Below are 14727 nucleotides of genomic sequence, written 5' to 3' on the forward strand. Positions count from 1 at the left end.
TGCAGTTTATACGAGACGACGTTTTTATTACTGTTCCAACAATAGCACGATATAATCATAATATAATGTAGAATACCTATGTATCTATATATATCTATATATATATATATATATATATAAATACTTAACAACTTGAGTAAAACTCGCGCCTATGTGTATTATATATATTATACATTTATTTATAATATATGAGTGGAGAACTAAATATTATATGCTCTTTGTCGTATCTGCTGCAACGTGTTATATATTTACGACGTATCAGCCATTAACCGCTACACACCGCGAGCACATGCGTATAATAACGGTGTAAAAACGAATCATTTTTCATAATATTATTTTTACGCCAAAATATAATCCTCCTCCGCTCCGGCTCTCCGGCGGACTGCTGCGACACACGCGTCATTATAATATTACACGTTTTCACATATTATTATCCCGCGCGCGCTGCAGCAGCTGCAGCCACTGCCGTTTGTCTCTTGGTCGTCCCCGGTAGGTAGTGTATGTGTATGTGTGTGTGTGTGTGCACAGTTTTTTATTTCATTATCATCCCGTATACATCTATTATATTGTATTATACTATTATGTATAGTTGTTATTATTTCGGTTCACATTTGATTATTAACGCCACGGGCGCGGGCAACAATGAGCGTCGTCGTTGTCGTCGTTGTCGTCGTCGTCGTCTTCGTCATCGGTCCGCATGTACAGGGTGTACTCGGTACTTCGAAGACTTACCTGCAGACGTCGTACCTATATTCATGATGATATAACATTATTTAGTATGTAGTCGTAACAGTGTAGGAACTACCTATACAGCAGCGGGTGCAATGAGTTGGTGGCCGTCGACATTCGAATGGAAAACATCGAGACTTATATACGTTTATTAATATTATATCATTATTATCATCATCGATGGTTGTTATTATTATTTTTTTTTTTTACTTTTCAATCTTCAGCTTCTCTCTCGCGCGCGCTTGTGTGTGTGTGTGTGTGTGTGTGCGAGATGTGTCATTAAACCCGCGCGACCAGATATCGTCGCCATTGTCCGCAGTGCTCGTTGTTGTTCGTGTCGTCCGTCCATAATACATGTACGTACGTACTTACGACGATTTTCCACCTCACCTCGTCGACGCTACCGACGATTTTCCGACACGCTGCGCTACTAATAAATACCTATAATAATAATGACAGTAATAATACGCGTGCACGACGGTAATAATATAATATTATATGTCAAACAGAGCAATGCTATTAACAGCAGTGTCGTATTTAGCCAAACTCTGGTGTAGCGTGTAGGTACGTGACGCGTGTGTGTTTGTGGTACGAGTTTTCGAGGCGATATGTCATCGATATACACATCGGCTGCAGATTATTACCTCCACACGGATTTAATCAGGCACAGTCATCTGCGCGCGAGGCCAACGTACCGAAATCAATCTGATTGTGTGCCTGTATATAAAAAACTGTATTATTATTTATTACTTGTGCACATGTTATATGCATAGTTATAATATTATTACACATAATTAGTGTTTTTAAATTATTGTGGGCACTCGACGAATGGGAATCGTTATCAAAATAAATGCCGTCGCAGTGTCTTGTTTTATTCGTTCTCGTATAGGGCACGACCAAACTGTACGCATGTGTTGGTCGCATTATCGGACGTATGTCATCTAAGTTTTTATTTATGGTTGCCAAGTCTCTAGTTCGGAAACGCGTGGTAATAATAAGCTCGCGGACAGACGTCAGCGATGATAACAACGCTGCTCGAAGCACACATATTGCACCTTATACCGCGTCGTCCGCTGGTACACGCGATGCCTAAACCGGTTGTCAACTTTATATCGTAGTACGTTTTTAATGTAACGACGTGCAATTAAACCGCACTGTTGATAAATAAATTATTTTTAATTAATTTTTAAACTGTACCGACGACAATGTCGTTATTGCAGGATACACGAGTGTCCACCTGGAAAACATATTATAATATATATAGTACCAGCACAACAGCACTACCAGGACCACACGATGTGTGTTCTCTGCATTGGAACCTTGCTAAGCCATAACTCGTAAATACTATAGGTTAGGTGACGGACGTTCAACAGATATAGCAAACATACCTTTAGGCGAACCTATCTTATTCTGAACAAAAAAAAATACTTAATTTTCTCATTTACCTACCGTTACAATACAAAACAGAGGATGAGTGTAGCAGAGATGAGAATGCTAAGGTCGTTGTGTATCGTGGGGTGACTACTGACTATAGTGACTAGGGAGGATAAATTGAAAATTAATGTTGATTAGTGCAGGAGTGGCATAATTAATGTTTGGCGGAATGGGGTAGTATATAGTTTGAGGTTATTCCGTCTTGTTAAGAGGAGACGTTCATTATTCGGAAACAGCGAGAGAGGCTATTAAAATTAATATAGAGTTAGAAGAAAAGACCGAAGAAGATAGCAAGGCAGAATGATAGTGGGTCGAAAATAGGCGCAAGACTGAATAAATCAGAGGTGTGAGGATAGAGCCCTACAAGCGTGGCCTAACCCATAAACACTGGAGCAAAAGTCAAAGAAAAAAAGATTTGTTCATGTGTTGGGTGTACTCTTTTTGTAAAAGACTGTGGCTGCTGTCCAGTACATAGGTGAGTAGGTGACTAACAATTTTGCAGTTGTTCACGTTATTGTGTAAAATACTCGTTTTAATACAGATTGTTATAGTAATGATGGTAACAATAAAAACGGTCCTAAGAAGTTGTCATCTTCAATCGTAATTAAAAAAAAATAATAATAATATGTATATTCGATCAATTATTATCATCAGTTATTTACTATAAATACCAAACGACCAACATAAGTTACGATACAATTTTATTCATCCGTGTATATTATGGTGCATACAAAAATAGCAACCTGTTTAATGAAACATTTTACTTTGTACCCTAGGTTACAAATTATAGGTACATATTGTAATAGATACAATTAAACGTATTTCTATGAACTTACTGAAATATATCAAATTAAATATTGGTATAATCATTACGACAGTTACATTTTTCTAGTAGAAAATCCTATACTTTATGTTGTAAATCGTAACCTATTATACATAGGTAGTACCATTGGTATATCGTACCTTAGGTTATAGACATAAACATGACAAATTTTTTCCAATATTATATAATAAAACAAAATGTAATTTATTGAACATTTACTGTTTTGCTTATAAAAATTACTTAGTGATAAATAATAATTTAAAATTTATAATATAATATTTATAGGTGTTTGTAAATAAATTCTCCTAAAGAACTTGACAACTGGCCATCACCTGTAACGACTAACAATACAATAATAGAGTTGAAACTATTATTTTTCTAAGTTTATGGTGTTCTATTAATAATTTATTGTGAGTGATTTATTAAGTCAAGTCAACTACGGCGAATATTATAAAAAGTCATCTACGAGTGTCTACAACTTCTTTTGGAGTATTAAAAAATAATATTATCACAATGCAAAATCTAATAAAATAACATTTACTATTATGAACAAATATTTGAGAAAAAAAACGAAACTTTTGTAGGTAAAACTAACAACAATGGTATGCTTCATATACACGTAAATAACTAAATTAACATATTATTCGAAGTGTTTATTATTAGTTCGACAACAACTTTCTCTGCATATTTTATTTTTTAATATTATTCGTTATGTGACGAATGTATAATATTTTAATATGCGTAGTCCATTTATTAATTTATTCTATGTAGGCGTTCAGTTAATAAGATTAGATAATAGTATAGACTATAGGTACCCATAAGAAACATCATAATATAGGGATAAAAAAATAATGTTTTTCAAATTTAAATACATTATAATATAGATTCGTTAATTTTAGTTAATATTTTGTGCATGCTCAAAGACTAAAAACTATAATATGTTACCTACCTATACTTAAGCGAATTTCAACCATTATTTTGATTATTATTGAATATATTTTGCCAAGGATCTTGTTGTACATTATAAATCGCATTAGCAATTAATCATTATTATATAGCAGTTTTCTCAGTCATGTGTGACTATATATTTTGTATTATGAATATTAAATACTATTTAGTTGAACTAGGTAGGCATTATTATTGCTAAAAGTTAGTGGTTACTTAATGTTTAAATTTTAAAGTTAAAATTGAAATTAAATATATCTATGCAATAGCCAATAGGCATACGCATTTAAGTGTAACTACTCAGGAAACGAAGAAATTGAAAACCAGTTCATTTCATAATAATTAATTCAAGTTGAAATTAAAATAATTAATAATAAATAATTGATTTTGATTTTTTAAATTTAATTATTAAAGCCATGGATATATTATAATTTTTACACAACTATACAATCACCTACCTATGTATAATATTGAATAGGTAATATATATATATTTTGTTTTGTTTTAAAAATATTCTGTGTTTATTATAATCTGTTTGGCTGAGTTATGAGATTTGTTCTTGGTAATTATCATTATTACTATTATTATTAATTACTATCATTATTATTAGTTAAATTATTTTAATCGTCAAGACTTATTATAAGTCGAACGGCTTAAGGTCACAACACTAAATCAAAAATGATCCATTAATTACAGTGTGCGAAGGATGTATATTAAAAGCATTACTACATTTTTTAATTTTAAAATGATATTTGAAGGACATAATATTATTATTATGTTTGGCGAGTCTAGATATCATTTTTTACTTAAGTATATACATTTTAAACTCACCTGATTATTAAATCACGTTTACTCGTGTAATAATAATATTAGTAATAGTAATAGTATAATAACAGGTATATATCATCGTGTGGAAATACTTTTTTTTTACAACACGAGCTTATAACGATATTTACTTGACAAATATAACATAACCGGCATTCGGAAATACGTCATGCTGTATGTCGGAACGTGCATCTACAATTCATACAGTACATGGCGTGATGCCCACAAAACCGAACACTTATGGTGTTATATTATTATTTTAAAAAGGTAACTAATTATCATTGCCGGAATCGGTTCGACGTTGTTCTTGCGATTGAAAACATTGTTCCCGTTCGCGAAGTCTGTCGAATACGTTCGACATAGTCCTGAGCGTGTGTGTGTGTAAATAATAAATATCCTATAATATTATCCCGTATAATGTTGTGCGAGGTGCACACGGCGCACACACAGTCACTACGTTACAATATTTTAGTTCGTCGCGTGCGACCGGGGGTTATGGCCTGTTGTGGGCATGGGGTTGGTGGTAATTTCTGGGGATCTGGAGAGCCTATTTATTACCAAAGGACGGAAAGGGGTGGAGGCCGCGTTAAATTCGAAAGGACATTTTTTCGGTTCCGATCTTTGTTAGAACGCGCGCCACGCTGGTTTTTTTCTTAGTTTTTTTTTCCGCGTTATATGTATAATATACTCTGTATTATTAATGCCCGGGCACGTTGCCATGACGACCGAGTCTCCAGCGAAAATGAGAGGAAAAAATTTGCGTTTCCTCCCCACGTCATTTCCATTCCACGCCACCGTCACTGACGCCTACATCCCGCCCGCCTTCTAGCCCGCACACTACCCCTCACACCTTCTCACTATTTCACCCTCCTCTCTTACTCCTTCTCACCCACCATCGCATCGTAGTTTGCCGCGCCGGTATATATAATATTATAATGGAACTTTGATAAATAAGAGATGCAAGGCCGGAGGGTCGGTCGTGCGAGTCGGCCTTGGTACGGGGTAGGGAGCGTTCTGAGTGGGGTATGTGGGTCGGGAAAGTGGAGGCGAACTTTTGATAAATAAAAACTTGGAAAGTTTCTCACACAGAATATAATGCGGTCCGGCCGGGGCTCGAGACCTGTTAAAAAATACACGCGCTGCGGCGGTGACGGTGGTGGGACGATTGGGTGGGGGCGAGATGAAAACCCCAAGGGGGGGGGATACCCGAACTCGTATTGATTTTTACATTAGCTTTTTAGCTTAGCCTCATACCGTTTATTAAATTACCCCGGGGCTCTGCAAGCGATGGACCTTCAACCCTCTTCTCTACGAAATTACGTCATTTAAAAAAATATATGTGTAGCATGTATATACGCATTATGAGAAAAAAGTAATAATTTTTTTTCTCAGAGAAGGGAAAAACAAGAGCGTTTTTCTGATGCGTTCGTTCGATCATGTGTATATGTTATTATATTATACACATAGTAATATAGGTATAGATATGCGATTAAAATAAGAAAAATATTTATATAACGTAACCGAAGGTCACACTACGGGATATTTTAATACATATCCATGTAGAAATATTTCTCCAGTTCATTGGATCCAAATGATATTATTATATTACCTTAATAATTACTATACCGTCGTCCGTCGAATTATTCTTATTCTTATTAATAGGTGCTTGTAGCACAGTAGCACTAGCCACTAGAGTGACTATATTATGCTCGTATTTAAAATAATAGTTTAAATAGATATTATTTAATTATGCACACTGCAGTCATCGTATAAGCGCATAAGTACGATGTATTCGGAAAACCAAAGGAAATTACCTCAATATATAATATATATAATATATAATAAAATGGCTGATTTTAATGATAACAATTTAAAATTAACCGTGGTTGATTTATTCCACGTTAAGTACGATTTTGCCATACTACGTTTTGTAGATATTTTAAATTGTTTAGACGCATCATAAATAATAATAATAAACAAAAGCGAATAATATTATTTCCTATAGTATTATAGTTATGTGATACAAGGGCCTTGCCTGCAACGCCACACATTCACATTTTTATAACCGTACGACGAGGTTCTATTTATTTATTTAATTAATTTTTTTTAAATTGTACTATATCTATTATATCTAGATATCTATAATATTGCTACTACCATGCATATACACTATACATTACGATATTATTTGCTTCTATTTTCACGTTTATATTATATGATAATTCTATGCCCATGTGTTTTTATATACTGGCTGACATCATGCATCTAATATTGTAGGAGTTACCTATTTTGAATGTTTTTCTTATACTATGCTCTGAGTATTAATTAAGTATTCCATAATCAAAACAGTATTTGAAGTGACGCATTATTATTTATTAATGTTGTATTATTAAATAATAGCTTTTTTAGTAATTTTTAGTAACATTAATCTGTTTGTATGAATTTTTTAAGGAGTCAATTAGATTAATTACAATTAAATAATCAACGCGCATTCCTAAAAGTTTAAAAGGATGGAACTAACTCCCGAATTAACTTAATAGGTACTCATTAGCGATTGTATTCAAACATGGTAACTGTTTATTATTATCTACATTAGTAGGTAGATACATTATAATATTATTATCATGCCTGCGTCGAAACTGTATATTCTATTATGCGTAACGCGTATACTTCAGTAGACGTATATACTTGTAAAAGTATTAAAATGCAACTTCTCAGTTCTCAGTCTAGGAGGCTAGGACGATAAACACTTATGAGAAACATTACACTAACTTATATTGTACCTATACATAAATATATATACTTGTCACAGGTTCAAATGCTTGATGGTTTTTTATTCAAATATTTAATAAGCAGCGTATAGTCGTGTCCTCTGTACACATAATGTGCCTATTTGGAAAGGCAGTTCACGCTGCATTCGATCAACACTTCTATATACGTCGGATATCTTCGATATAAATCCCCCACGCGTACTTATATGGCTATATAAGATTTATATGTATATAATGAATACCACATATATATTTTATTCTATTATTGTCCGTTTGATTTTAACTATGGTTGATCGATTGTTCGTTTATTATTACTACTATACTAACCCGTGGGGAAGGCAACTATTTATTTTATTCGCTGCGTATTTATGTATAGGATATATATATATATTTAGTTCACTTCTCCTGCAGGAAATCGTTATTATATATTACAAAACATAATATATCATCTTTCGTGTGCACTGTAGGTATGTTGTTTGAACAATGCGTTTCATGAAAACGCATAAGCATCTTGAACTCTTATCCTGATTTTTTATTATATATTATATACGACGTATTTTTTTTTTATTAATTTAAGTCCGCTCACAACTGATAAATCGAAAACACGTGTGGATAAAATAATCTATTTTCATTTTCATACAGTATCAATAATAGTTTGAATAAATTTCAGTTAATGGTTGTCATAGAGTCGTTTTGTATATTATATATACTTATATATATACAGGTAGCTAAAACAAACGCACAGTCGTTATTTTAAATGTACGATTGACTGACAGCTGTTGGTATTTAATAGATTAATTTTAGATATTTAGAGCAGAGCGTGGGAGCTATTTAATGTAATATATTACTGTAACCAGTACATGCGAGGGAGGGGTTCGTTCAGTTCGACGTTTTAATGACGGGGTGACGGAATTACCGTACACCTATAGGATTTAACCTCAGGTACTGTAAAAGTAGGAAATTACTAATGAACCGTCCCCACCGTGTATACCAACAAATATAATATATATATATACCTATATATGAGTATATGAGTATCAAGCATTAGTTTGAGTGTATAGTAATTTGGTTAAAAGAAGTTTTGAACTTTGTCAAATGCGAATATACTTGTCACGGACTAAATCAATTTAATTTTAAAAAAGTTTAGTGTGAAGTTTTTGGTTATAGAAACTGTAGAAAGTTATATAGTAGGTAGTCTCGTATGCGATTGCCAAATTTGTAAATAATATGATTAGGTTTTTTTTTCATCCAAAAATCCATTTGTCGTGATACGTTTATATATATATTACATTTACAATTTACATTCATAAATTACCTTTGACGAGCGTATATTCGAATATATTTATATATAATATATCATGTACCTCATTCCTCTTTGTCCAATAATAATACTATTTAATATTAGCGCGTTGTATAATGTTATTATATTAATCATGCAAGTGTTTATTTCTGTACATATTATATTATTATAGGTATTCTACGTTTTGTGCAATTTATCTGAAATATGTACCAAAAAACTAAGATGGTTATGAACTAAATGTATCCATTAATTTTTATTCAATGGTTATTATGGACATTTACGAACCATATTTAGCATTCTAATTTATTGTTTCACATTTCTGCCAAAATATTTTATACTCATACTGGTTGTTGTAATAATTTCATAATTCCATATTATTATGTTTATTTTATCTCTTCAGATAATATATAACCTATACATACTTGCAGCTTGGTAATTAACAACATAATTTTTATAAATTAAGCAAACTTGTTCATGCCATGTTCATGTTATTTATTGCACGAAATCTGCATATAGTTGTCCACTATAATATTTATCGATTGTATATGCAACATTAGAATTTTGTTTCTTTAATTTTTTGACCATCGCGATTGCCGTAAACAATGTAAAGTTTACGCCTTTTACCGTTTGACTTTGCTGTAGTTGCTACGCGCATGTCGTTTAACTTAAACTTCAACTGTAATACGTTAAAAACGGACCAAAACACAATGGAGCGCGAACCTCAGCGACAGTACGAAATTACATAACACTATTCAATATGACATATTTATGTTTTGATAGCAATAGACAATGATATAACGGTAGATAACATTATTATGTGAAAAATACCTACGAGTTTCGAAAACATTATATAATACTGAACAGTCGACCGGTTGGTTTTTAAATAACCGCTGTGATGGTAGATTTGTTTTAATTATCGTGTAACTTATATCATTATTATTAAGTGTAAAGCGACTCTGGGCTCCACCGGAAGTCTTCTATATATATATAGGTACGCCAGTATGTACCTACGTATTGTGCGTTCGGTCGGGCTATTCAGGTGACAGTTTAATTCGCTGTTAAAAAACAAATTATATCATTTGTATATATATATATATATAGGAACTCGTTGTTTCGTGTTTATTTCGAAATACCGGTGCGGTAATTAAACGCACACGACAATAAATTTATTATAACAATAATAATTTATTATTCTTACTATTATATAAATTATAGTCAGCGCATTGCGTTCGGTTCACTTTTGTTGCGGGTGACACTCCCGCGACCATCGCTGCGGTTTTTTTTTTTCGAATTCCTCGCACGATATAATATAATATAGGTAAATTATTGCAGTGGAATCTGCTTCACCGCGCAAAGCAGTAAACATAATGCACAGTTATTTTTATTTTACGCTGTTGTCACGTGTTTAATTACACGCATAGAAATTTGGAGTTGTTCTAACTACAACGAGTGTCAATGTTATACACATTTGAACGTCGATTTTGCGCCAAGGATTAATAAGTGTTACTTTGACACCAGAACTGTAATCAAATTTCCAAAACTACCAATCGGTCATTTTCACAACCCAGGACAGTTATTCAAACAACAACATGTTTTAAAATAACTCTAGATCGATAGTCAATACAAATTATTTATAATATTGTATGTAACAATTAATCGAGTGTTAATTTAACCATCGAATATACTGAGGTTAAAATAATAATAGAGTCAACACAAATTTTCGCAGGTAGTCAAAATACTGAGTATTTGTAGTCAAGTTAACCTTTTTTGTTATTTTATTAAACTTCAAATTAAGAGTTATTTTAAGAAATTTTGAATTTAAAATATTTATTATAATATGATATTATAGTAGCCGGTAGATACCTATACTTACTATACTTACTAGCTACTAATAATTAACTAACTCACATCTACTCAACTAGTCTCAACACATATACTCAACTACTAACACACATCATAGGTATTACAAATCAACAAACATGTGATGACTCATTATAGAAAAGCACTGGAATTAAAAATGGTATTAGGTTTAATTATTATAACGAATAAACAAATAAACATGTAAGATAGAATTATAGTAATTAACTTTATTGTATAAAAATATTAACATAAGTAGGTAATACAACACGTCATATCGACTATCCAGTTCAAGACTGCAACAACTCGAAATTTAACAAATCCGAGTTATGTACACCATCTTATATATTATATTATGACGATTTCAGTTCAAGAACGCAATAAAATATAGTTAAATTATTGACCGCTAGAGAGCTCTTATTTCGTTTTATAATAACATAAATTTGTTATTCATATCCAATTCAAGACTGCAATAAGTATACTTATTGCAGTATTGAACTGATAATCTAATCGATTACAAGTAACATGTCGATATTATGATAATAATTATGTTTAAATCATAGTTATTTATATCTTAAACCGTGGTTGAGTTTTATCGGTAAGGATTTTGTTTTAGTTATCACTTAATTGAGTAAATAATGAAAAAGATAATACAAATTAAATAGTGACCAACGACTAATATTCAATAAAATTTAAAATATTTAATTGTTGGACATACACAAAACGAGGGGGACTCTATGCATGCGAGAATTGAGGATGAGGCTAAACGAATTTTAAAAGGTGGGCCCATATATGAGCCATCTCAATGGGTTTCAGTTATAAAATGTGCAAAAAAAACAGGAAAACCATACGTTGTACATGAAATGCAAAAAGATCAATTTTTTGACCTTAAGCAACTGGCTTTAGATGTTGGACAAAATTTTAAAATAAATCAAACTGATGAAAATGTATTATGGAATTCAATCAAAATGATAAGAATCGAACATGATAATCCATATTTGTTAAAATATAAAACAAGCTATGCTGATACAAGTTATAAAATTATTGATACCAGAAAAAAATGCAGAAAAACTTTTAAAGACTTAAAATTGTGTGCTTTACAGAATACACCAAAAATTAGTCAAGAAAAAAAGAAAGACTTATTATCATTATGTAACTCACATGCAATTCCTAAAAACCATTGGGCATTTTATCAACAATTAGAAGTAGACTCAAAAAATTCAAAAAGAATTGTTGATACTGATAGTGAAACTTAAATACCTAGTTTTAGATTTAATTTAAAATATTTTAAACAACTAACACATTTTTTAACTATTTTAATATAGTTAACTATAAGTTTTTTTTAATAAATATAATAATGTAAAATTAGATCTAAATAATAATATTTGTGATAGTAAAAAGTAATCAAAATTAGTTTGTTTAATTATTTGTTTAAAAAAAGTGTAATTCTTTTTAGTTTGTTTTATTTTGTTATTAACCTATAAGAAGGTAGGTATATAGAAGTTATTCAAAAATTATTTTTTATTATTATTTTTTAAATAAAGGAATTTTGTTTTGGTTTATTTTCATAGTTATAACTAATAAAATATGTATTGGGTTTCAATTCAATAGTGCAATATTTTGACATACTGCCTTATTAAAAAAATATTTCAATTCAAAACTGCAATATGTGATCACAACTCATTAAATTAATTGATATATTTATATGATATTAGTAACAATGGAAACATTAATTAAAGACCTATGTGTATACCAAAAATTGTATTCCTAGCTAATATATTTTATATATTACAATTGACCAAACATTCAATGATTTTTCAAATCGCTCTCCTGAAAAAAGTTCTTTTTTGAGTTGTTGCAGTCTTGAACTGGATAGTCGATATAAGTTAGAACAAATTAAAATTATTCATTATTTATAGGTAAAGATAAACTAATTACATACTTATTGGTAGGTAACATAATATATTATATAATAATTTTCAGATTAAAATTATTAATAGTTACAATATTTACAGAAAAAAAAAAAAAAATAACTAAGTAACTAACTCTGTGAATTATTATTTATTCAAATTATATTGCATATTTTAATGTAGGTACCATATATTTTTCCATTGTAAAAAATGTCAGATAGAATAAATGATACAAATTTATTTTATTTTATACAAGTATTAACATAAAAAATACAACACATGTAATAAAATAATATTTTTCATTAGAGATAAAACAAAACGGCCATCATTGGATGTATGCAAAAGTTCTAAAATTGTCTAGAAAACAAAATTATTTTATAAAACATTAAACAATATTCACACAAGTTATTTTTATTAATATACCTTAATAGTCCATTCTAATGGTTTATATTTTCCATATTTTTTATGTGTTGATGTTGTTGATATTGAAGATGAAGAATTGGATAATGAGTATGGACTTTGACGGTTAAGGGTTAAGTAATATTTACTTGGATCACTAATATCAGTAATATCCTGAAGATTTTCGAAATGAGGCACTTCAATTATGTTAGGTGTTGGAACTAAAAAGTTGCTTTCCATACTCTCTGTACTTTGAAAATAATCTTGATTAATAAAGCAGTCCTAAAATTATTCTAATATTTTATGTTTTGCCATGCAACATATTTTTTAAATAAAACAAATAGGTACTTACTTTGGTGATTTCTGATGCGCTAATTCCATTGAAATTATTATCTGAATTCATCTTAATAATTAATATATAAAATGTTCGAACTATCAATTATAACAGATAGGTACTAAACTCAAATTTTATATTATGTAACAATAACTACAAATATTACAATATAATACAAAATACATACAATTATACAATACTAATAACAAATTGAATTATAATATTGTGTAAGACAAACACGTGTATCGACTCATGGACACTGAACAGTCGCATTAGAAATGAGAGGTTAGTGTTAGTAAGAAGTTCAATACCAAACAATGTTTACATAAAGCGCGTCGGCGGCCGTGTTAACACGCGATGTTGAGTATTTTAAGATATCTTGGGGTTATTACATCGTTCCGTGTAATTGAACTGAAATAGGTTCGGATGTTAAAACAACTCCAGTGTAGAGTTAATTTGAAAACAATAAATAATTTTATACAACTCAACAACCTGATTTAGATTAACGTTAATTTAATATTAAACTGAATCCGACTTAGTTTAAATCAATATTCAATGCTTTTGTACCAAATACTCTTGATTGTTATGGCACTGGTATTTAAAAATACCACCGATTAAGAGTTAATTTAACTGCATATGTCACTTTATTCAACATTTCCTTATTGACTCTCCGAATTGGTGTTAAATTACCGCGGATATTTCTATGCGTGTACGTTATACTTCGTACAAGAAAAAAAAACACTCCAAACTACCCGATTTCCAACGTTGTCTTTCCGCCTCCACGCTGATGTTCATCATTGAATGCGTACGATTTGTCTCAATAGGTACATAGTCAAAAATACAAAGACATTATAATGTATAATATTATTGTAGTCCATACGTAATTCGTCAACTATCACGTCTGGAAGTAAACATATTATCATGTTGTTTACGTTAGAAGTGAACCATTTGAAGTGTCTGCAGCTGTATAGTCAATAATATAATATCCACAATAAGTCGATAAATTTCACCGTTAGGACACGAAACCATTTGAATGTGAATGTTTTAATTTTAGGATTTGTAAACGATTTTTTACATTTCCTTTAAGATTTGGCTTGAATCGATTTTTAAGTTTCAGTTACGGTTTTTTTAAATCAAAATTTGAAAACTTTTGGCTACAGTCATATTATACTTAAATAATACGGCGTTAAAAATGTTTTCGTTGAAAAAAAATTAGAATTTCATAAGTTTTTCATTAAGTTACCTCCCCACTGAGTTTAAATTGGAAGTAGTGTCACTGGACACTCCCTTCCCTCAAGATTTTCATGTCCTGTAATATATTTCATCATATTTACTTACTATATAAATTGTATATAGATTGTAAATTTTCTTAAATAAAAAAAAAAAGAAAAGTTTTTCAT

General features: G+C 30.7%; 1 protein-coding gene across 2 annotated transcripts; it reads right to left on the bottom strand.

Moving 5' to 3' along the window:
- Window positions 1-12026: 12026 nt before the first annotated feature.
- LOC149058494 (uncharacterized) lies at window positions 12027-13976 on the bottom strand. 2 transcript variants are annotated; one of them, XM_089221388.1, is made up of 3 exons: window positions 13346-13976; window positions 13018-13243; window positions 12027-12951 (listed from the first exon to the last, which is right to left on the bottom strand). In XM_089221388.1, the coding sequence occupies exons 1-3, from the start codon at window positions 13372-13374 to the stop codon at window positions 12853-12855; spliced, it is 354 nt and encodes a 117-aa protein (XP_089077514.1). In that variant the 5' UTR covers window positions 13375-13976; the 3' UTR covers window positions 12027-12852. The 2 variants fall into 2 exon arrangements, with proteins under 2 accessions (XP_089077514.1, XP_089077513.1); XM_089221387.1 differs by having other exon boundaries at window positions 13018-13275; window positions 13346-13975.
- Window positions 13977-14727: the final 751 nt, after the last annotated feature.

Source organism: Diuraphis noxia, unplaced genomic scaffold (assembly GCF_037042655.1).
Source record: "Diuraphis noxia isolate RWA-SAM2 unplaced genomic scaffold, SU_Dnox_SAM2 contig0002, whole genome shotgun sequence".
NCBI classification, from domain to species: domain Eukaryota; kingdom Metazoa; phylum Arthropoda; class Insecta; order Hemiptera; family Aphididae; genus Diuraphis; species Diuraphis noxia.

Excerpts from the sequence above, each read along its gene's own strand:
- LOC149058494 (XM_089221387.1), bottom strand. The coding sequence starts at position 13,396 with ATGAATTCAGATAATAATTTCAATGGAATTAGCGCATCAGAAATCACC. Across the intron at positions 13,276-13,345 it reads GCGCATCAGAAATCACCAAA|GACTGCTTTATTAATCAAGA; the intron begins GTAAGTACCTAT and ends GAATAATTTTAG. Across the intron at positions 12,952-13,017 it reads CATTAGAATGGACTATTAAG|ACAATTTTAGAACTTTTGCA; the intron begins GTATATTAATAA and ends TTTGTTTTCTAG.